Source organism: Aquarana catesbeiana, linkage group LG11, assembly GCF_042186555.1.
Source record: "Aquarana catesbeiana isolate 2022-GZ linkage group LG11, ASM4218655v1, whole genome shotgun sequence".
Lineage (NCBI taxonomy): Eukaryota > Metazoa > Chordata > Amphibia > Anura > Ranidae > Aquarana > Aquarana catesbeiana.
This window is the reverse complement of record NC_133334.1, coordinates 17,948,786-17,971,325: the sequence shown is the minus strand read 5'-3', so window position 1 is coordinate 17,971,325 and position 22,540 is coordinate 17,948,786. Positions and strand designations below refer to the sequence as shown.

General features: G+C 49.4%; 1 protein-coding gene across 1 annotated transcript in view; it reads left to right on the top strand.

Annotated features, from left to right (window-relative positions):
• Window positions 1–22,540, top strand: part of SLC17A6 (solute carrier family 17 member 6) — an 85,375-nt gene that overhangs the window by 26,076 nt on the left and 36,759 nt on the right. The window contains exons 4-5 of the mRNA XM_073604021.1: window positions 16,450–16,564; window positions 22,392–22,479. Of these exons, the coding sequence (XP_073460122.1) occupies window positions 16,450–16,564; window positions 22,392–22,479 (203 nt within the window). The remainder of the gene's footprint in view (window positions 1–16,449; window positions 16,565–22,391; window positions 22,480–22,540) is intronic.

The following is a 22,540-nucleotide window of genomic DNA, read 5'->3' as shown; positions in this document are numbered from 1 at the left end:
AAATCAGGGACAGTCCCTCAAAATCAGGGACATTTTTCCAAATCAGGGACAGTCCCTCAAAATCAGGGACATTGTTCCAAATCAGGGACAGTCCCTCGAAATCCAGGACAGTCCCTCCAAATCAGGGACATTGTTTCAAATCAGGAACAGTGCCTCGAAATCAGGGACAGTCCCTCGAAATCCAGGACAGTCCCTCAAAATCAGGGACATTGTTCCAAATCAGGGACAGTCCCTCGAAATCGGGGACAGTCCCTCGAAATCCAGGACAGTCCCCCAAAATCAGGAACATTGTTCCAAACAGGGACAGTCCCTCGAAATCAGGGACATTGTTCCAAATCCAGGACAGTCCCTCTAAATCAGGGACAGTCCCTCGAAATAAGGGACATTATTCCAAATCAGGGACAGTCCCTCGAAATCCAGGGACCGTCCCTCTAAATCAGGGACAGTCCCTTGAAATCAGGGACATTTTTCAAAATCAGGGACATTGTTCCAAATCACGGACAGTCCCTCGAAATCCAGGACAGTCCCTCAAAATCAGGGACATTGTTTCAAATCAAGGACAGTGCCTCGAAATCGGGGACAGTCCCTCGAAATCCAGGACAGTCCCCCAAAATCAGGAACATTGTTCCAAACAGGGACAGTCCCTCGAAATCAGGGACATTGTTCCAAATCCAGGACAGTCCCTCGAAATCCAGGACAGTCCCTCGAAATAAGGGACATTGTTCCAAATCAGGGACAGTCCCTCGAAATCCAGGGACCGTCCCTCTAAATCAGGGACAGTCCCTCGAAATCAGGGACATTTTTCCAAATCAGGGACAGTCCCTCAAAATCAGGGACATTGTTCCAAATCAGGGACAGTCCCTCCAAATCAGGGACATTATTCCAAATCAGGGACAGTCCCCTCAAAATCAGGGACATTGTTCCAAATCAGGGACAGTCCCTCGAAATCAGGGAAATTATTCCAAATCAGGGACAGTCCCCTCGAAATCAGGGACATTGTTCCAAATCAGGGACAGTCCCTCGAAATCAGGGAAATTATTCCAAATCAGGGACAGTCCCTCGAAATCAGGGACATTGTTCCAAATCAGGGACAGTCCCTTGAAATCAGGGATATTGTTCCAAATCAGGGACAGTCCCTCGAAATCAGGGACATTGTTCCAAATCAGGGACAGTCTCTTGAAATCAGGGACAGTCCCTCTAAATCCGGGACAGTTGGGAGCTGTGGCTCCACCCACCCAGTGACAAAAGTCCTTCCCCAATGTGGGCATTGCAATATTTAGGTAATTACATCAGCATTATCCCTGGTGTCTTCAGGTCGGGGAATCTCCTGAATGGGGCCGGAGATGGAACCCTTTGAGGGGCCACATGCTGTATGTGAGACCTTCCCAGCACAGACACCCCAAACTACTCTGAGCACCGGAGTACCTCCGTACACAGGGCAGAGCTGGTCTCAATCACCACCAGTTTTCTAATCCCAGAACTGGAAGTATTTCAATATTATTCTGTTGGTCCTCCGGTATCAGGTTCTCAACCACTTGACCTCCAGAAGATTTACCCCCCCTTCATGACCAGGCCATTTTTTGCCATACTGCACCGCACTACTTTAAATGACAATTGCGCGGTCGTGCGACGCTGTACCCAAATAAAATTGATGTCATTTTTCCCCCCACAAATAGAGCTTTCTTTTGGCGGCATTCCATCACCTCTGCCGTTTTTACTATATTTTGCGCTATCAACAAAAAAAAGACCGACAATTTTGAAAACAAAACAGTATTTTTTACTTTCTGCTATAAAACAGCCAATAAAAAAATGTGGGAAAAAAAAGTAATTTCTTCACCAATGTAGGTCAATATGTATTCTGCTACATATTTTTGGTAAAAAAATGTTTTCCCAATAAGCGTATATTGATTGGCTTGCGCAAAAGTTATAGCGTCTACAAACTACGGGATATTTTTATTTATTTACCAGTAGAGCTGCACGATTTTGGCTAAAATGAGAATCACGATTTTTTTGCTTAGAATAAAGATCACGATTCTCGCGGTGTAACATCTTTCACATTATACAAAAAAAATTGGGCTAATTTTACCGTTTAGTTTTTTTAATACATTAAAGTGTGTTTCTTTTTTTTTTAAAATTGCGTTTGAAAGACAGCTGCACAAATACAGTGTGACATAAAATATTGCAACAACCACCATTTCATTTTTTAGGGTCTCTGCTAAAAAAAAAAAAAGAACTTTGATAAAAGAACGAAAAGATATTTTGTTTCTACTTATTGTGATTAAACTTGGCAGGCTGCCTGGATTTTTTTTTTCTTTCCCAGCTTTGAGAACTCTCTGCACTTTAAAAGAAATCATGACATGCTGTTTTGAAGGTCGGGAAGAGAAAAAGATCACAATTTCGATTCTTAATGATTAATCGTGCAGCTCTATTTACTAGTAATGGCGGCGATCAGCGACTTATAGCGGAACTGCGATATTGCAGTGGACAAATCGGACACCCAACTGAAACTTTTGACACTTTTTTGTGAACCAGTGACACTAATGCAGTGATCAGTTCTAAAAAATATGCACTGTCACTGTACTAATGACACTGGCTGGGAAGGGGTTAACATCAGGGGCGCTCAAAGGGTTAACTGTGTGCCTAACCAGTGTATTGTGGGAGGAGCTTTTATTAGGGGAAGGCATGGATCCGTGTTCCTGCTTTGCAGAGACACAGGACTCATACCTTCCCTCCTGTCACAATGAAGATCCGCCTTATTTACATAGGCAGATTGCAGTGCTCACTCTGTGGCTGATGGTCGGCGAGTGCCAGCGGACATCAAGTCCAGGGCACCCGCTGATTGGCTCCTGCTGTGTGTACTCACAAGTGAGAATGAGCCATTGGCAGCGCACATTTGCGCCCCCCCCTACCTGAAAGTTGCGGGATCACGTGTATATACGGGGATCCTGTGCACAACAGCCGCCCTGTAGCAGTAAAACCACTAAAGGACGGCCGGCAAGTGGTTAAAGTGACGGTAGCAAGAGCTACCTGAACTTTCCGCACGTGTCAGTAAAGTTACCAACACTGGTGCACATGCTTGCTAGAAATAGGCCAGCAGTGCCCGAAAAAATTGTCTTTTTGGGCTTTACTGAATTCCCCTGACTGGGTCGGATGGCGGTCCCTATTGGGCGGAGCCAATATATTTAGACTCCCTACACCAATACTGTAATGGAAAAGTGGAGGTGAAACAAGGACAATGGAGGTTGTTGGTACAATGTGTCCAACAGAATGTCTATTTATCTGACTAGCAGCCAGCCTTCTTCCTGTCCCTTGTCCTGCATCAATTGCAAGCTCCATGGTTCAGAAAATGATTAGCAAAAGGTACTGCAATAAAGCTGAACTCCGGAATCACGAAATATTCTCTAAATCCATCAGTCATGTGTCGTCTTCTTAAATCTCGGTGATCTTTGTGCATTTCTTCCAGATCTGTGCAGTAATAAAGACCGCTCACTGCTCCTCTCTGTCCTTGTGCAGGGGGACTGGTCTTGTCTCCGCCCCTCTGTTAGAAACCATGAAATCAGGCCGAGACAGAAGTACAGTTACATCAAACTTGTTTAATAATAAAAGTAAAAAGAACAAACATAGTCAAAACATAACCAGAGTTCAGTAACGAGAACGGATAGTCAGCCAAGCCAGAAGTCAGGGATCAATGTAGTGGAACAACAAGCAGGATCTGGAGCCAGAAGGGATGTCAGCAAAGCAAGCCTTGAACAGGATCGCAGGAGATAGTTTCTGTGATGTTGACCAAGGCGAAGGCAGAGATCCACTGGGCTGAACGGCTTAAGTAGGCAGGACTGACGAGCAGGATATCATCAACAACTGAGTAACTGTGGAGAGATAGGAGCTGGCAATTAGCAGACAGCTGAGCGGCCAGCTCAGAGGAAGGAAGGGCTGAGCCCAGCCCTGACACCCTCCTATAATTTTTTGCAGGCAGCCTGTAATGGGTGGAGCCTGCTGGGTCCCTCCCACATCTCTGCTCTCTGTCTTTGTGCAGGGTGACTGGTCTTGTCTCCGCCTCCTCCTGTAGTTTTCTGCAGGCAGCCTGTAGTGGGCGGAGCCTGCTGGGTTCCTCCTACAGCTCTACTCTCTCTCCTTGTGCTCTGCTGCCTGCACAGCACACTGATGATGTCACTGCTACTTTCACAAGGTAATATCTGGGAAGGCAAATGCATTTGGTGCTCACAAAGTAGATGTATATGCTCTGTGACTATTAAGGATTTTTTAAAATAATTATAAATAAATATAAATAACAATAAATATAAATAAAAGTTTTTGAACCCGGAGTTCAACCTTATAAAAAAAACTTTTTGTGGATGTAGTTTTTTTTTTTTGTGGGGGGGGAGTTCTTAGGCTTGTTTAGTTTGTTTCATTCAGTGCTCTTTGAATTTGTGGCTTCCCCTTTTTTTTATGTATTTAATTGGTATTTATGTGAACTGTAATTTTAGATTAGCTTTTTCCTCTTTTTTTTTGCTACTTTTTTTCTTTTTAAATTAAGATCACGAGGCTGATGAGGGGCCATTTCTGACATTGTGTGACTTGTGTCATTGAAGTGGATTATCCAATATACTGTGTGCGATATGTCCTCGTCCCTATATATAGCATATACAAACAACGATCGTAGCCAAGGACTTTTAGAGGAACATTTATATAGATACAAGGAAAACATTGCGTATATAAAAACCATAAATTGTAACATAGCATTCAATAAAAGCCAAACCACAAAACAAACAGTAAAATACTGAATTTGGGATTCAAGTAATTGTTTAGATCCAATTCAATCCATATGTGGACTCGACGCGTTTCAATAGATCTTGTTCAGGAGTACATGTGAACGATCTTTAAAAGATATAACATGTATATTATAAACACGTCCATATCGTTTCTCTCACCTGTAGGATTCCAGTGAATATATGTTTGTAATACAATGAGAAAATAATACATTTGGGCCAAAATTTATTCTACTATATGTCTTTAGTAAAAAAAAGCCCAATATGTTTATATTGATTAGTTTGCTTGAATGTTATAGTGCCTACCAACTATGGTATACATATTGGAATTTTTTTAATTTTATTTTTTTATACTAATAATGGCGGCGATCAGCAACTTATAATGGGATTGCGACGAGCAATCTGACACTAACTGACATTGGGGAGGGGAACTGACTAACTGCCACTGGCATCACCAGTAACACTAATACAGTGATCAATGCTAATACTATATACTGTCACTGTACTAATGACACTGGCTGGGATCAAAGGGTTAAATGTGTGCCTTAAAATGTGTAATGTGTGCTGATTTTTACTAAAGATCTTTGTTTCTTATCCCTGCTTTGCAGGGAAAAGAAACAGAGATATTGTTCCCTCTGTACTGAGCCCTGTGTTGATTGCCAACACAGGGCTCTGGGCTGTGATTGGACACAGCCAATCAGCAGGTTTCCGGCCATGAATCATTAGCAGGGATTTGCTGACAGACTCAGTGTACAATCACAGAGGGTGTCGGCAGGCGGGTGCACATGCACACACCCTAAACCCAAAAGCAGGCAGCGAAGTACCAGCACAACGGTTTGCCTACATGGACTGCTGTCTGCTGTACATTGTGAGCAGGCAGTCCTTAAGTGGTAAAGATCATTCACATGTACTCCTGAAGATGATCTATCGAAACGTGTCGAGTCTATATGTGGATTCTATTGGATCTAAACCATTGCTTGAAGTTGAAAATATTACAAAAGAAAAAGCACCAGGGACGGTACTTACCATGAATGAAATGTATCCCCTGTACTGGTGGTGGTTGTGCTTGGTTAAAATCTGAAGTCCTCTGCCCCCAGATACCGCCGCAGTGCTGCAGGGGTTAATACGAGCGGCTGCACCTGTGACAGGCAGTCATTTAGGGTCAACTATGACCTGCACCTCCACCAATGAACCTTCCCTTCCCACCTCCATCAATGAGCCTTCCCTCCCCACCTCCATCAATGAGTCTTCCCTCCCCACCTCCATCAATGAGTCTTCCCTCCTCACCTCCATCAATTAGCCTTCACTCCCCACCTCCATCAATGAGCCTTCCCTCCTCACCTCCATCAATTAGCCTTCACTCCCCACCTCCATCAATGAGCCTTCCCTCCCTACCTCCATCAATGAGCCTTCCCTTCCCACCTCCATCAATGAGCCTTCCCTTCCCACCTCCATCAATGAGCCTTCCCTCCCCACCTCCATCAATGAGCCTTCCCTCCTCACCTCCATCAATGAGCCTTCCCTCCCCACCTCCATCAACGAGCCTTCCCTCCTCACCTCCATCAATTAGCCTTCACTCCCCACCTCCATCAATGAGCCTTCCCTCCCTACCTCCATCAATGAGCCTTCCCTTCCCACCTCCATCAATGAGCCTTCCCTCCCCACCTCCATCAATGAGCCTTCCCTCCCCAGCTCCATCAATGAGCCTTCCCTCCCCACCTCCATTAATGAGCCTTCTCTCCTCACCTACATCAATGAGCCTTCCCTCCCCACCTCCATCAATGAGCCTTCCCTCCCCACCTCCATCAATGAGCCTTCTCTCCTCACCTCCATCAATGAGCCTTCCTTCCCCACCTCCATCAATGAGCCTTCCCTCCCCACCTCCATCAATGAGCCTTCCCTCCCCACCTCCATCAAGGAGCATTTCCTCCCCACCTCCATCAATGAGCCTTCCCTCCCCCACCTCCATCAATAAGCCTTCCCTCCCCCACCTCCATCAATGAGCCTTCCCTCCCCACCTCCATCAATGAGCCTTCCCTCCCCACCTCTATCAATGAGCCTCCCCTCCCCACCTCCATCAATGAGCCTTCCCTCTCCACGTCCATCAATGAGCCTTACCTCCCCACTTCCATCAATGAGCCTTCCCTCCCCACCTCCATCAAAGAACCTTCCCTCCCCACGTCCATCAATGAGCCTTCCCTCCCCACGTCCATCAATGAGCCTTCCCTCCCCACCTCCATCAATGAGCCTTCCCTCCCCACCTCCATCAATGAGCCTTCCCTCCCCACCTCCATCAAAGAGCCCCCCCACCTCCATCAATGAGCCTTCCCTCCCCACCTCCATCAATGAGCCCCCCCCACCTCCATCAATTAGCCTTCCCTTCTCACCTCCATCAATTAGCCTTCACTCCCCACCTCCATCAATGAGCCTTCCCTCCTCACCTCCATCAATTAGCCTTCACTCCCCACCTCCATCAATGAGCCTTCCCTGCTCACCTCCATCAATTAGCCTTCACTCCCCACCTCCATCAATGAGCCTTCCCTCCCTACCTCCATCAATGAGCCTTCCCTTCCCACCTCCATCAATGAGCCTTCCCTTCCCACCTCCATCAATGAGCCTTCCCTCCCCACCTCCATCAATGAGCCTTCCCTCCCCACCTCCATCAATGAGCCTTCCCTCCCCACCTCCATCAATGAGTCTTCCCTCCTCACCTCCATCAATTAGCCTTCCCTCCCCACCTCCATCAATGAGCCTTCCCTCCCCACCTCCATCAATGAGTCTTCCCTTCTCACCTCCATCAATTAGCCTTCACTCCCCATCCTCCATCAATGAGCCTTCCCTCCTCAAGTCCATCAATTAGCCTTCACTCCCCACCTCCATCAATGAGCCTTCCCTCCCTACCTCCATCAATGAGCCTTCCCTTCCCACCTCCATCAATGAGCCTTCCCTTCCCACCTCCATCAATGAGCCTTCCCTCCCCACCTCCATAAATGAGCCTTCCCTCCTCACCTCCATCAATGAGCCTTCCCTCCCCACCTCCATCAATGAGCCTTCCCTCCTCACCTCCATCAATTAGCCATCACTCCCCACCTCCATCAATGAGCCTTCCCTCCCTACCTCCATCAATGAGCCTTCCCTTCCCACCTCCATCAATGAGCCTTCCCTCCCCACCTCCATCAATGAGCCTTCCCTCCCCAGCTCCATCAATGAGCCTTACCTCCCCACCTCCATCAATGAGCCTTCTCTTCTCACCTACATCAATGAGCCTTCCCTTCCCACCTCCATCAATGAGCCTTCCCTCCCCACCTCCATCAATGAGCCTTCCCTCCCCACCTCCATCAATGAGCCTTCCCTCCCCACCTCCATCAATGAGCCTTCCCTCCCCACCTCCATCAAAGAGCCCCCCCCGCCTCCATCAATGAGCCTTCCCTCCCCACCTCCATCAATGAGCCCCCCCACCTCCATCAATTAGCCTTCCCTCTTCACCTCCATCAATTAGCCTTCACTCCCCACCTCCATCAATGAGCCTTCCCTCCTCACCTCCATCAATTAGCCTTCACTCCCCACCTCCATCAATGAGCCTTCCCTGCTCACCTCCATCAATTAGCCTTCACTCCCCACCTCCATCAATGAGCCTTCCCTCCCTACCTCCATCAATGAGCCTTCCCTTCCCACCTCCATCAATGAGCCTTCCCTTCCCACCTCCATCAATGAGCCTTCCCTCCCCACCTCCATCAATGAGCCTTCCCTCCCCACCTCCATCAATGAGCCTTCCCTCCCCACCTCCATCAATGAGTCTTCCCTCCTCACCTCCATCAATTAGCCTTCACTCCCCACCTCCATCAATGAGCCTTCCCTCCCCACCTCCATCAATGAGTCTTCCCTCCTCACCTCCATCAATGAGCATTTCCTCCCCACCTCCATCAATGAGCCTTCCCTCCCCCACCTCCATCAATAAGCCTTCCCTCCCCCACCTCCATCAATGAGCCTTCCCTCCCCACCTCCATCAATGAGCCTTCCCTCCCCACCTCTATCAATGAGCCTCCCCTCCCCACCTCCATCAATGAGCCTTCCCTCTCCACGTCCATCAATGAGCCTCCCCTCCCCACCTTCATCAATGAGCCTTACCTCCCCACTTCCATCAATGAGCCTTCCCTCCCCACCTCCATCAAAGAACCTTCCCTCCCCACGTCCATCAATGAGCCTTCCCTCCCCACCTCCATCAATGAGCCTTCCCTCCCCACCTCCATCAATGAGCCTTCCCTCCCCACCTCCATCAAAGAGCCACCCCACCTCCATCAATGAGCCTTCCCTCCCCACCTCCATCAATGAGCCCCCCCCACCTCCATCAATTAGCCTTCCCTCCTCACCTCCATCAATTAGCCTTCACTCCCCACCTCCATCAATGAGCCTTCCCTCCTCACCTCCATCAATTAGCCTTCACTCCCCACCTCCATCAATGAGCCTTCCCTGCTCACCTCCATCAATTAGCCTTCACTCCCCACCTCCATCAATGAGCCTTCCCTCCCTACCTCCATCAATGAGCCTTCCCTTCCCACCTCCATCAATGAGCCTTCCCTTCCCACCTCCATCAATGAGCCTTCCCTCCCCACCTCCATCAATGAGCCTTCCCTCCCCACCTCCATCAATGAGCCTTCCCTCCCCACCTCCATCAATGAGTCTTCCCTCCTCACCTCCATCAATGAGCCTTCCCTCCCCACCTCCTTCAATGAGCCTTCCCTCCTCACCTCCATCAATTAGCCATCACTCCCCACCTCCATCAATGAGCCTTCCCTCCTCACCTCCATCAATTAGCCTTCACTCCCCACCTCCATCAATGAGCCTTCCCTCCCTACCTCCATCAATGAGCCTTCCCTCCCTACCTCCATCAATGAGCCTTCCCTTCCCACCTCCATCAATGAGCCTTCCCTCCCCACCTCCATCAATGAGCCTTCCCTCCCCAGCTCCATCAATGAGCCTTCCCTCCCCACCTCCATCAATGAGCCTTCGCTCCTCACCTACATCAATGAGCCTTCCCTTCCCACCTCCATCAATGAGCCTTCCCTCCCCACCTCCATCAATGAGCCTTCTCTCCTCACCTCCATCAATGAGCCTTCCCTCCCCACCTCCATCAATGAGCCTTCCCTCCCCACCTCCATCAATGAGCCTTCCCTCCCCACCTCCATCAATGAGCATTTCCTCCCCACCTCCATCAATGATCCTTTCCTCCCCCCACCTCCATCAATAAGCCTTCCCTCTCCCACCTCCATCAATGAGCCTTCCCTCCCCACCTCCATCAATGAGCCTTCCCTCCCCACCTCTATCAATGAGCCTCCCCTCCCCACCTCCATCAATGAGCCTTCCCTCTCCACGTCCATCAATGAGCCTTCCCTCCCCACCTCTATCAATGAGCCTTCCCTCCCCACTTCCATCAATGAGTCTTCCCTCTCCACCTCCATCAAGGAGCCTTCCCTCCCCACCCCCATCAATGAGCCTTCCCTCCCCACCTCCATCAATGAGCCTTCCCTCCCCACTTCCATCAATGAGCCTTTCCTCCCCACGTCCATCAATGAGCCTTCCCTCCCCACCTCCATCAATGAGCCTTACCTCCCCACTTCCATCAATGAGCCTTCCCTCCCCACCTCCATCAAAGAACCTTCCCTCCCCACGTCCATCAATGAGCCTTCCCTCCCCACCTCCATCAATGAGCCTTCCCTCCCCACCTCCATCAATGAGCCTTCCCTCCCCACCTCCATCAATGAGCCCCCCCCCACCTCCATCAATTAGCCTTCCCTCCTCACCTCCATCAATTAGCCTTCACTCCCCACCTCCATCAATGAGCCTTCCCTCCTCACCTCCATCAATTAGCCTTCACTCCCCACCTCCATCAATGAGCCTTCCCTCCTCACCTCCATCAATTAGCCTTCACTCCCCACCTCCATCAATGAGCCTTCCCTCCCTACCTCCATCAATGAGCCTTCCCTTCCTACCTCCATCAATGAGCCTTCCCTTCCCACCTCCATCAATGAGCCTTCCCTCCCCACCTCCATCAATGAGCCTTCCCTCCTCACCTCCATCAATTAGCCTTCACTCCCAACCTCCATCAATGAGCCTTCCCTCCTCACCTCCATCAATGAGCCTTCACTCCCCACCTCCATCAATGAGCCTTCCCTCCCTACCTCCATCAATGAGCCTTCCCTTCCCACCTCCATCAATGAGCCTTCCCTCCCCACCTCCATCAATGAGCCTTCCCTCCCCAGCTCCATCAATAAGCCTTCCCTCCCCACTTCCATCAATGAGCCTTCTCTCCTCACCTCCATCAATGAGCCTTCCCTCCCCACCTCCATCAATGAGCCTTCCCTCCCCACCTTCATCAATGAGCCTTCTCTCCTCACCTCCATCAATGAGCCTTCCCTCCCCACCTCCATCAATGAGCCTTCCCTCCCCACCTCCATCAATGAGCCTTCCCTCCCCACCTCCATCAATGAGCATTTCCTCCCCACTTCCATCAATGAGCCTTCCCTCCCCACCTCCATCAAAGAACCTTCCCTCCCCACGTCCATCAATGAGCCTTCCCTCCCCACCTCCATCAATGAGCCTTCCCTCCCCACCTCCATCAATGAGCCTTCCCTCCCCACCTCCATCAATGAGCCCCCCTACCTCCATCAATGAGCCTTCCCTCCCCACCTCCATCAATGAGCCCCCCCCCACCTCCATCAATGAGCCTTCCCTCCTCACCTCCATCAATTAGCCTTCACTCCCCACCTCCATCAATGAGCCTTCCCTCCTCACCTCCATCAATGAGCCTTCACTCTCCACCTCCATCAATGAGCCTTCCCTCCTCACCTCCATCAATTAGCCTTCACTCCCCACCTCCATCAATGAGCCTTCCCTCCCTACCTCCATCAATGAGCCTTCCCTTCCCACCTCCATCAATGAGCCTTCCCTTCCCACCTCCATCAATGAGCCTTCCCTCCCCACCTCCATCAATGAGCCTTCCCTCCTCACCTCCATCAATGAGCCTTCCCTCCCCACCTCCATCAATGAGCCTTCCCTCCTCACCTCCATCAATTAGCCTTCACTCCCCACCTCCATCAATGAGCCTTCCCTCCCTACCTCCATCAATGAGCCTTGCCTTCCCACCTCCATCAATGAGCCTTCCCTCCCCACCTCCATCAATGAGCCTTCCCTCCCCAGCTCCATCAATAAGCCTTCCCTCCCCACCTCCATCAATGAGCCTTCTCTCCTCACCTACATCAATGAGCCTTCCCTCCCCACCTCCATCAATGAGCCTTCCCTCCCCACCTCTATCAATGAGCCTTCTCTCCTCACCTCCATCAATGAGCCTTCCCTCCCTACCTCCATCAATGAGCCTAACCTCCCCACCTCCATCAATGAGCCTTCCCTCCCCACCTCCATCAATGAGCATTTCCTCCCCCACCTCCATCAATGAGCCTTTCCTCCCCCACCTCCATCAATAAGCCTTCCCTCCCCCACCTCCATCAATGAGCCTTCCCTCCCCACCTCCATCAATGAGCCTTCCCTCCCCACCTCTATCAATGAGCCTCCCCTCCCCACCTCCATCAATGAGCCTTCCCTCTCCACGTCCATCAATGAGCCTCCCCTTCCCACCTCCATCAATGAGCCTTCCCTCTCCACGTCCATCAATGAGCCTTCCCTCCCCACTTCCATTAATGAGCCTTCCCTCTCCACCTCGATCAATGAGCCTTCCCTCCCCACCTCCGTCAAAGAACCTTCCCTCCCCACGTCCATCATTGAGCCTTCCCTCCCCACCTCCATCAATGAGCCTTCACTCCCCACCTCCATCAAAGAGCCCCCCCCACCTCCATCAATGAGCCTTCCCTCCCCACCTCCATCAATGAGCCCCCCCCACCTCCATCAATAGCCTTCCCTCCTCACCTCCATCAATTAGCCTTCACTCCCCACCTCCATCAATGAGCCTTCCCTCCTCACCTCCATCAATTAGCCTTCACTCTCCACCTCCATCAATGAGCCTTCCCTCCTCACCTCCATCAATTAGCCTTCACTCCCCACCTCCATCAATGAGCCTTCCCTCCCTACCTCCATCAATGAGCCTTCCCTCCCTACCTCCATCAATGAGCCTTCCCTTCCCACCTCCATCAATGAGCCTTCCCTCCCCACCTCCATCAATGAGCCTTCCCTCCTCACCTCCATCAATGAGCCTTCCCTCCCCACCTCCATCAATGAACCTTCCCTCCTCACCTCCATCAATTAGCCTTCACTCCCAACCTCCATCAATGAGCCTTCCCTCCTCACCTCCATCAATTAGCCTTCACTCCCCACCTCCATCAATGAGCCTTCCCTCCCTACCTCCATCAATGAGCCTTCCCTTCCCACCTCCATCAATGAGCCTTCCCTCCCCACCTCCATCAATGAGCTTTCCCTCCCCAGCTCCATCAATAAGCCTTCCCTCCCCACTTCCATCAATGAGCCTTCTCTCCTCACCTACATCAATGAGCCTTCCCTCCCCACCTCCATCAATGAGCCTTCCCTCTCCACCTCCATCAATGAGCCTTCTCTCCTCACCTCCATCAATGAGCCTTCCCTCCCCACCTCTATCAATGAGCCTTCCCTCCCCACCTCCATCAATGAGCCTTCCCTCCCCACCTCCATCAATGAGCATTTCCTCCCCACTTCCATCAATGAGCCTTCCCTCCCCACCTCCATCAAAGAACCTTCCCTCCCCACGTCCATCAATGAGCCTTCCCTCCCCACCTCCATCAATGAGCCTTCCCTCCCCACCTCCATCAATGAGCCTTCCCTCCCCACCTCCATCAATGAGCCGCCCTACCTCCATCAATGAGCCTTCCCTCCCCACCTCCATCAATGAGCCCCCCCCCCCCACCTCCATCAATGAGCCTTCCCTCCTCACCTCCATCAATTAGCCTTCACTCCCCACCTCCATCAATGAGCCTTCCCTCCTCACCTCCATCAATGAGCCTTCACTCCCCACCTCCATCAATGAGCCTTCCCTCCTCACCTCCATCAATTAGCCTTCACTCCCCACCTCCATCAATGAGCCTTCCCTCCCCGCCTCCATCAATGAGCCTTCCCTCCTCACCTCCATCAATGAGCCTTCCCTCCCCACCTCCATCAATGAGCCTTCCCTCCTCACCTCCATCAATTAGCCTTCACTCCCCACCTCCATCAATGAGCCTTCCCTCCCTACCTCCATCAATGAGCCTTGCCTTCCCACCTCCATCAATGAGCCTTCCCTCCCCACCTCCATCAATGAGCCTTCCCTCCCCAGCTCCATCAATAAGCCTTCCCTCCCCACCTCCATCAATGAGCCTTCTCTCCTCACCTACATCAATGAGCCTTCCCTCCCCACCTCCATCAATGAGCCTTCCCTCCCCACCTCCATCAATGAGCCTTCTCTCCTCACCTCCATCAATGAGCCTTCCCTCCCTACCTCCATCAATGAGCCTTACCTCCCCACCTCCATCAATGAGCCTTCCCTCCCCACCTCCATCAATGAGCATTTCCTCCCCCACCTCCATCAATGAGCCTTTCCTCCCCCACCTCCATCAATAAGCCTTCCCTCCCCCACCTCCATCAATGAGCCTTCCCTCCCCACCTCCATCAATGAGCCTTCCCTCCCCACCTCTATCAATGAGCCTCCCCTCCCCACCTCCATCAATGAGCCTTCCCTCTCCACGTCCATCAATGAGCCTTCCCTTCCCACCTCCATCAATGAGCCTTCCCTCCCCACCTCCATCAATGAGCCTTCCCTCCCCACCTCTATCAATGAGCCTCCCCTCCCCACCTCCATCAATGAGCCTTCCCTCTCCACGTCCATCAATGAGCCTTCCCTTCCCACCTCCATCAATGAGCCTTCCCTCTCCACGTCCATGAATGAGCCTTCCCTCCCCACTTCCATTAATGAGCCTTCCCTCTCCACCTCGATCAATGAGCCTTCCCTCCCCACCTCCATCAATGAGCCTTCCCTCCCCACCTCCATCAATGAGCCTTCCCTCCCCACTTCCATCAATGAGCCTTCCCTCCCCCACCTCCATCAATGAGCCTTCCCTCCCCACGTCCATCAATGAGCCTTCCCTCCCCACGTCCATCAATGAGCCTTACCTCCCCACTTCCATCAATGAGCCTTCCCTTCCCACCTCCATCAATGAGCCTTACCTCCCCACTTCCATCAATGAGCCTTCCCTCCCCACCTCCATCAAAAAACCTTCCCTCCCCACGTCCATCAATGAGCCTTCCCTCCCCACCTCCATAAATATGTCTTCCCTCCCCACCTCCATCAATGAGCCTTCCCTCCCACACCTCCATCAATGAGCATTCCCTCCCCACCTCCATCAATGAGTCTTCCCTCCCCACCTCCATCAATGAACCTTCCCTCCCCACCTCCATCAATGAGTCTTCCCTCCCCACCTCCATCAATGAACCTTCCCTCCCCACCTCCATCAATGAGCCTTCCCTCCCCACCTACATCAATGAGCCTTCCCTCCCCACCTACATCAATGAGCCTTCCTTCCCCACCTCCATCAATGAGCCTTCCCTCCCCACCTACACCAATGAGCCTTCCCTCCCCATCTCCATCAATGAGTCTTCCCTCCCCTACCTCCATCAATGAGCCTTCCTTCCCCACCTCCATCAATGAACCTTCCCTCCCCCACCTCCATCAATGAACCTTCCCTCCCTACCTCCATCAATGAGCCTTCACCCCCACCTCCATCAATAAGCATTTCCTCCCTATCAATGAACCTTCCCTCTTCACATACATCAATGAGTCTTCCCTCCCCACCTCCATCAGTGAGCCTTTACCCCCACCTCCATAAATGAGCCTTCCCTCCCCACCTCCATCAATGAGCCTTCCCTCTCCACGTCCATAAATGAGCCTTCCCTCCCCACCTCCATCAATGAGTCTTCCCTCCCCACCTCCATCAATGAACTTCCCTCCCCACCTTCATCAATGAACCTTCCCTCCCTACCTCCATCAATGAGCCTTCACCCCACACCTCCATCAATAAGCCTTCCCTCCCCACCTCCATCAATGAGCCTTCCCTCCCCATCATCATCAGTGAGTCTTTCCTCCCCCACCTCCATCAATAAGACTTCCCTCCCCACCTCCATCAATGAGCCCCCCCCCCCACCTCCATCAATGGGCCTTGGCCACCCATGACCCTGTCTCTGGTTGGCCGGTTCTCCTTATTTGGACCGCTTTTGGTCGGTCCTGGTAACATCCCACAAGAGCTGCCGTTTTAGAGTTCCTCTGACCCAGTCGTCTAGACATTTCAATTTGGCTCCTTGTCAAAGTCACTCAAATCCTTATGGTTGCCCATTTTTTTCTGTTTTCAACACATCAACTTCAGGGGCAACATGTTCACTCGCTGCCTAATATATCCCACCCACTTTCCGGTGCAATTATAACCAGATATTGATGGTATTCACTTTACCTGTCAGTGATCAGAATGTTATGGCTGATCGGTGTATAGTTATTTATTCACCATTGGCTCTCATGGAAAGTTCCAGCTGTATTGTAGATACCAAATATTATAATTTGCCAAAGATTCCTAGAAATAGTGATACCTATGGGCAGGAATGTGTCTCTTGTGTACATCGTCTCCTCTGGTGTCTTACAATGAATTCTTGAATGTTTGACTTTTTCGTCTTTGATTTGCAGGGTGTTTGGTGCAGCCATAGTGCTCACCGCCAGCTTGAACATGTTAATACCATCAGCAGCCAAAGTGCATTATGGGTGTGTGATGCTCGTCAGGATCCTACAAGGGCTTGTAGAGGTACTGTATTTTTTTTATTATTATTATTACCATATTAGTTGTAATGAGGTTTGAAAACATTTCCCAGTAAAGTAGGTTGGTGAGGCCTTAAGGTGGTTGTAAACCTCAGACATGAAACATGAACAAAGCATAACCCTATAGTGTGTATTTGTCAAATACTGCAACTGCTGACTTATAAAATAAGGACACTTACCTGTCCAGGGCACCCGAGGCTGAACCGTCCCTCGGTCCTCGGGTGCTGCCGCCGCCATCTTTCGGTAAGGGAATCGGGAAGTGAAGCCTTGCGGCTTCACCTCCTGGTTCCCTACTGCGCATGCATGCGGGTCTCTGGGACCTGTGTGTCTCCCAGCAGATAGCGCGGGGGGGGGGGGGGAGTGGCTGCAAATACCTGTATTAGACAGGTATCTGCACCCCCTCCCCCCTGAAAGGTGCCAAATGTGACACCGGAGGGGGGGGGGGGTTCCAAAAAGCAGGAGGTTCCATTTTGTGTAAAACATGGTGTCACCCCCCCATCAGGCTCTAAAACATGGTGTCACCCCCCACTATTGGGCTCTAAAACATGGTGTCACCCCCCGTCAGGCTCTAAAACATGCTGTAAACCCCCCCCCCCCATCAGGTGTCAAACCCCCTTGTCAGGCTCTAAAACATGGTGTCACCCCCCCCCCTTCGGGCTCTAAAACATGGTGTCACCCCCCCATTGGGCTCTAAAACATGGTGTCACCCCCCCATTGGGCTCTAAAACATGGTGTCACCCCCCCATTGGGCTCTAAAACATGGTGTCACCCCCCCACATCAGGCAGGCTCTAACATTGTGACACACCCCCTCCCCCCAAACCTATTGGGCTATAAAACATGATGTCACCCCCCCCCCCATCGGATTCCAAAACATGGTGGTCAACCCCCCCCCCCCCCCATCAGGCTCTCTCCTGTACGCCGATCTGTGCGCTGTCACTGATGGCTGATCGCTGACACCATCGCAGTTAGATATCACTTCCTCCTTGATGGTGTCACCCCTCTGGCGGGTGTTGCCCGGGTGGAGTCCGCCACCCCCGCACCCACCCCCCAGCAACACCACTGACCCATCTATATACAATGTTTATATATACAATTTTTGGATAATATTCATGGAAAAGATAAAACATTTCAAATCTCAATAATTCTTCGGTGCATGCGCCGTAGTCATGGGCGCTTGACTTTTTAGTGAATATCTTCTAAACCGTGGAGGTTTAGGAGATATTTCGAGCACCTACAGGTAAGCCTTAATATAGTCTTACCTGTAGGTAAAAGTGGGTGTACAGGGTGTACAGGGTGTAGAGGGTGTACAGGGTGTACAGGGTGTAGAGGGTGTACAGGGTGTAGAGGGTGTAGAGGGTGTACAGGGTGTACAGGGTGTAGAGGGTGTACAGGGTGTACAGGGTGTAGAGGGTGTAGAGGGTGTACAGGGTGTACAGGGTGTAGAGGGTGTACAGGGTGTACAGGGTGTAGAGGGTGTACAGGGTGTAGAGGGTGTACAGGGTGTAGAGGGTGTAGAGGGTGTAGAGGGTGTAGAGGGTGTACAGGGTGTAGAGGGTGTAGAGGGTGTAGAGGGTGTACAGGGTGTAGAGGGTGTAGAGGGTGTACAGGGTGTACAGGGTGTAGAGGGTGTAGAGGGTGTAGAGGGTGTACAGGGTGTAGAGGGTGTACAGGGTGTAGAGGGTGTACAGGGTGTAGAGGGTGTACAGGGTGTAGAGGGTGTAGAGGGTGTACAGGGTGTAGAGGGTGTACAGGGTGTACAACCACTTTAAAAGGTGTAATTTTGCTGTGAGCATTAATTTGAAGTATATATTTTAGTGATTCTGTTTAATACTGTAATTATCTGATACAATTATAGTATTAAAAAAAAAAAAAATAATTAAGCACTGCTCCATAGCAGTTTTATTGCTATAGGGTGGCACCTCTGTCCTGGATCATGTATATATACGTAATTTGACATTTCCTGGGTACTGCGGACGCGATGTCACTCGGCACCCAATGATCATCCTGCAGAGAGTCAGAATGGTGATGTAAACAAGGCAGATCGCTGTTCTGACAGGAGGGAAGGCACCGATCCTGTGTTCCTGCAAAGCAAGGACATGGATCTATGCCTTCCCCTAGTTAAAGCACCTCCCCCACAGTAGACAAACACTGGCTAAGCACACAGTTAACCCTTTAATCGCCCCTGATGTTAACCCCTTCCCAGCCAATGCCATTAGTACAGTGACAGTGCATATTTTTAGCACTGATCACTGTATTAGCGTCACATGGTTCCCACACACGTATTAAAAAAACAAACAAGTTAATTAAAAAAAAAATGGCAAAAAATAGGGAATAGTTATACAGTGCCTTGAAAAAGTATTCATACCCCTTGAAATTTTCTGCGTTTTGTCATGTTGCAACCAAAAATGTAAATGTATTTTATTGGGATTTTATGTGATAGACCAACACAAAGTGGCACATAATTGTGAAGTGGAAGGAAAATGATAAATGGTTTTCAAAATTATTTGTAAATGATTATGTGAAAAGTGTGGGGGGACATTTGTATTCAGCCCCCTTTACTCTGATACCCCTAACTAAAATCTAGGGGAACCAATTGCCTTCAGAAGTCACCTAATTAGTAAATAGAGTCCACCTGTGTTTAATTTAATCTCAGTATAAATACAGCTGTTCTGTGAAGCCCTCAGAGGTTGGTTAGAGAACCTTAGTGAACAAACAGCATCATGAAGGCCAAGGAACACACTAGACAGGTCAGGGATAAAGTTGTGGAGAAGTTTAAAGCAGGGTTAGGTTATAAAAAAAGATCCCAAGCTTTGAACATCTCACAGAGCTCTGTTCAATCCAAAATGGAAAAAGTATGGCACAACTGCAAACCTACCAAGACATGGCCGTCCACCTAAACTGACCGGCCGGGCAAGGAGAGCATTCATCAGAGAAGAGCCAAGAGGTCCATGGTAACTCTGGAGGAGCTGCAGAGATCCACAGCTCAGGTGGGAGAATCTGTCCACAGGACAACTATTAGTCGTGTTCTCCACAAATCTGCCCTTTATGGAAGAGTGACAAGAAGAAAGATATTGGTGAAAGAAAGTCATAAGAAGTCCTGTTTGCAGTTTGTGAGAAGACATGTGGAGGACACAGCAAACATGTGGAAGAAGGTGATCTGGTCAGATGATACCAAAATTGAACTTTTTGGCCTAAAAGCAAAACACTATGTGTGGGGGAAAACTAACACTGCACATCACCCTGAACACACTGTGAAACATGGTGGTGGCAGCATCATATGGTGGGGATGCTTTTCTTCAGCAGGGACAGGGAAGCTGGTCAGAGTTGATGGGAAGATGGATGGAGACAAATACAGGACAATCTTAGAAGAAAACCTGTTAGAGTCTGCAAAAGACTTGAGACTGGGGCGGAGGTTCACCTTCCAGCAGGACAACAACCCTAAACATACAGCCAGAGCTACAATGGAATGGTTTACATCAAAGCATATTCATGTGTTAGAATGGCCCAGTCACAGTCCAGACCTAAATCACATTGAGAATCTGTGGCAAGACTTGAAAATTGCTGTTCACAGACGCTCTCCATCCAATCTGACAGAGCTTGAGATATTTTACAAAGAAGAATAGGCAGAAATGTCCCTCTCTAGATGTGCAAAGCTGGTAGAGACATCCCCAAAAAGACTTGCAGCTGTAATTGCAGAGAAAGGCGGTTCTACAAAGTATTGACTCCGGGGGGCGCCATACAAATGTACCCCCCACACTTTTCACAGATTTATTTATAAAAAATGTTGAAAACCATTTATCATTTTCCTTCCACTTCACAATTATGTGACACTTTGTGTTGGTCTATCACATAAAATCCCAAGAAAATACATTTACGTTTTTTTGGTTGTAACATGACAAAATGTGGACTACCATGAGTAAGTGCCAAACCTTTGCTTGTGAGATTCACTGTCATAGGAGGGTTGCGGAGGTCCCTCCCCCCTATTTTATGCAGCCTGTTAATTCTGATTTTGTCTCTTTTATAGTTCACTTAGGTAAAACGCTCTATTGCTGTTCAGAATTGGAAAGCCAGTAAAATAGCAATGTTCTGTTTCTGTGAGTCCCCTGTATACTTCATATTCACTTTGACATGGATTACTAGACATAATTACAAGGAAAGATTGTGCGTTCTTCCTGTCACAGCGAGGGGAAAAAAGTATTTGATCGGCTGCTGATTTTGTAAGCTTGACAACTGACAAAGAAACGATCAGTCTATAATTTTAATGGTCGATTTATTTTTTAACAGTGAGAGACAGAATAGCAACAAAAATATCCAGAAAAACTCTTTTAAAAAAAGTTATACATTGATTTGTATTTTAATGAGTGAAATAAGTATTTTATCCCCCATCAATCAGCAAGATTTCTGGCTCCCAGGTGTCTTCTTTACAGGTAACGAGCTGAGATCAGGAGTACTCTCTTAAAGGGAGTGCTCCTAATCTCAGCTTGTTACCTGTATAGAAGACAACTGTCCACAGACGCAATCAATCAGATTCCAATCTCTCCACCATGGCCAACACCAAAGAGCTGTCCAAGGATGTCGGGGACAAGATTGTAGACCTACACAAGGCTGGAATGGGCTACAAGACCATCGCCAAGCAGTTTGGTGAGAGGTGACAACAGTTGGTACGGATTATTCGCAAATGGAAGAAACACCAAATAACTGTCATTCTCCCTCGGTCTGGGGCTCCATGGAAGTTTTCACCTCGTGGAGTTTCAATGATCATGAGAACGGTGAGGAATCAGCCCAGAACTACACGGGAGACTCTTGTCAATGATCTCAAGGCAGCTGGGACCATAGTCACCAAGAAAACAATCGGTAACACACTACATCGTGAAGGACTGAAATCCTGCAGCACCCGCAAGGTCCCTCTGCTCAAGAAAACACATGTACAGGCCCGTCTGAAGTTGCTAATGAACATCTGAATGATTCAGAGGAGAACTGGGTGAAAGTGTTGTGGTCAGATGAGACCAAAATCGAGTTCTTTGGCATCAACTCAACTCGCCGTGTTTGGAGGAGGAGGAATGCTGCCTATGACCCCAAGAACACCATCCCCACCGTCATACATGGAGGTGGAAACATTGTGCTTTGGGGGTGTTTTTCTGATATGGGGACAGGACAACTTCACCGCATCTAAGGGACGATGGACGGGGGCCATGTACTGTTAAATCTTGGGTGAGAACCTCCTTCCCTTAGCCAGTCCATTGAAAATGGGTCGTGGATGGGTAATTCCATCATGACAATGACTCAAAACACACGGCCAAGGCAACAAAGGAGTGGCTCATGAGAGTGGCCTGGCCTAGCCATAGAAAATATGTGGCTGGAGCTGAAGGTTCGAGTTACCAAACGTCAGCCTCGAAACCTTAATGACTTGGAGAAGATCTGCAAAGAGGACAGAATGCCTCCTGAGATGTGAGCAAACCTGGTGGGGCCAACTACAGGAAACGTATGACCTCTGTGATTGCCAACAAGGGTTTCTCCACCAAGCACTAAGTCATGTTTTGTGAAGGGGATCAAATACTTATTTCACTCATTAAAATGCAAATCAATATATAACTTTTTTGAAATGCGTTTTTCTGGATATTTTTGTTGTTATTCTGTCTCTTACTGTTAAAATAAACCGACCAATAAAATTGTAGACCGATCGTTTCTTTGTCCATGAGCAAACGTACAAATTTGTATTAATATCTTTCAGCACTGACCTGTCTGATAAAGTGGTCCAACATATTTTTATAGTAAAAAATACAAGATTTTGTTTTTTTTTTCATAACATTAGGGTGTCACCTACCCGGCATGCCACGGAATATGGAGTAAGTGGGCACCACCATTAGAGAGGAGTAGGTTGGCGACCACCTCCTTCTGCGGTAAAGATTCATTCTTTTTCTCAATATTATGTCACCCAGTGCGCAAAAGCTTCACAACTTA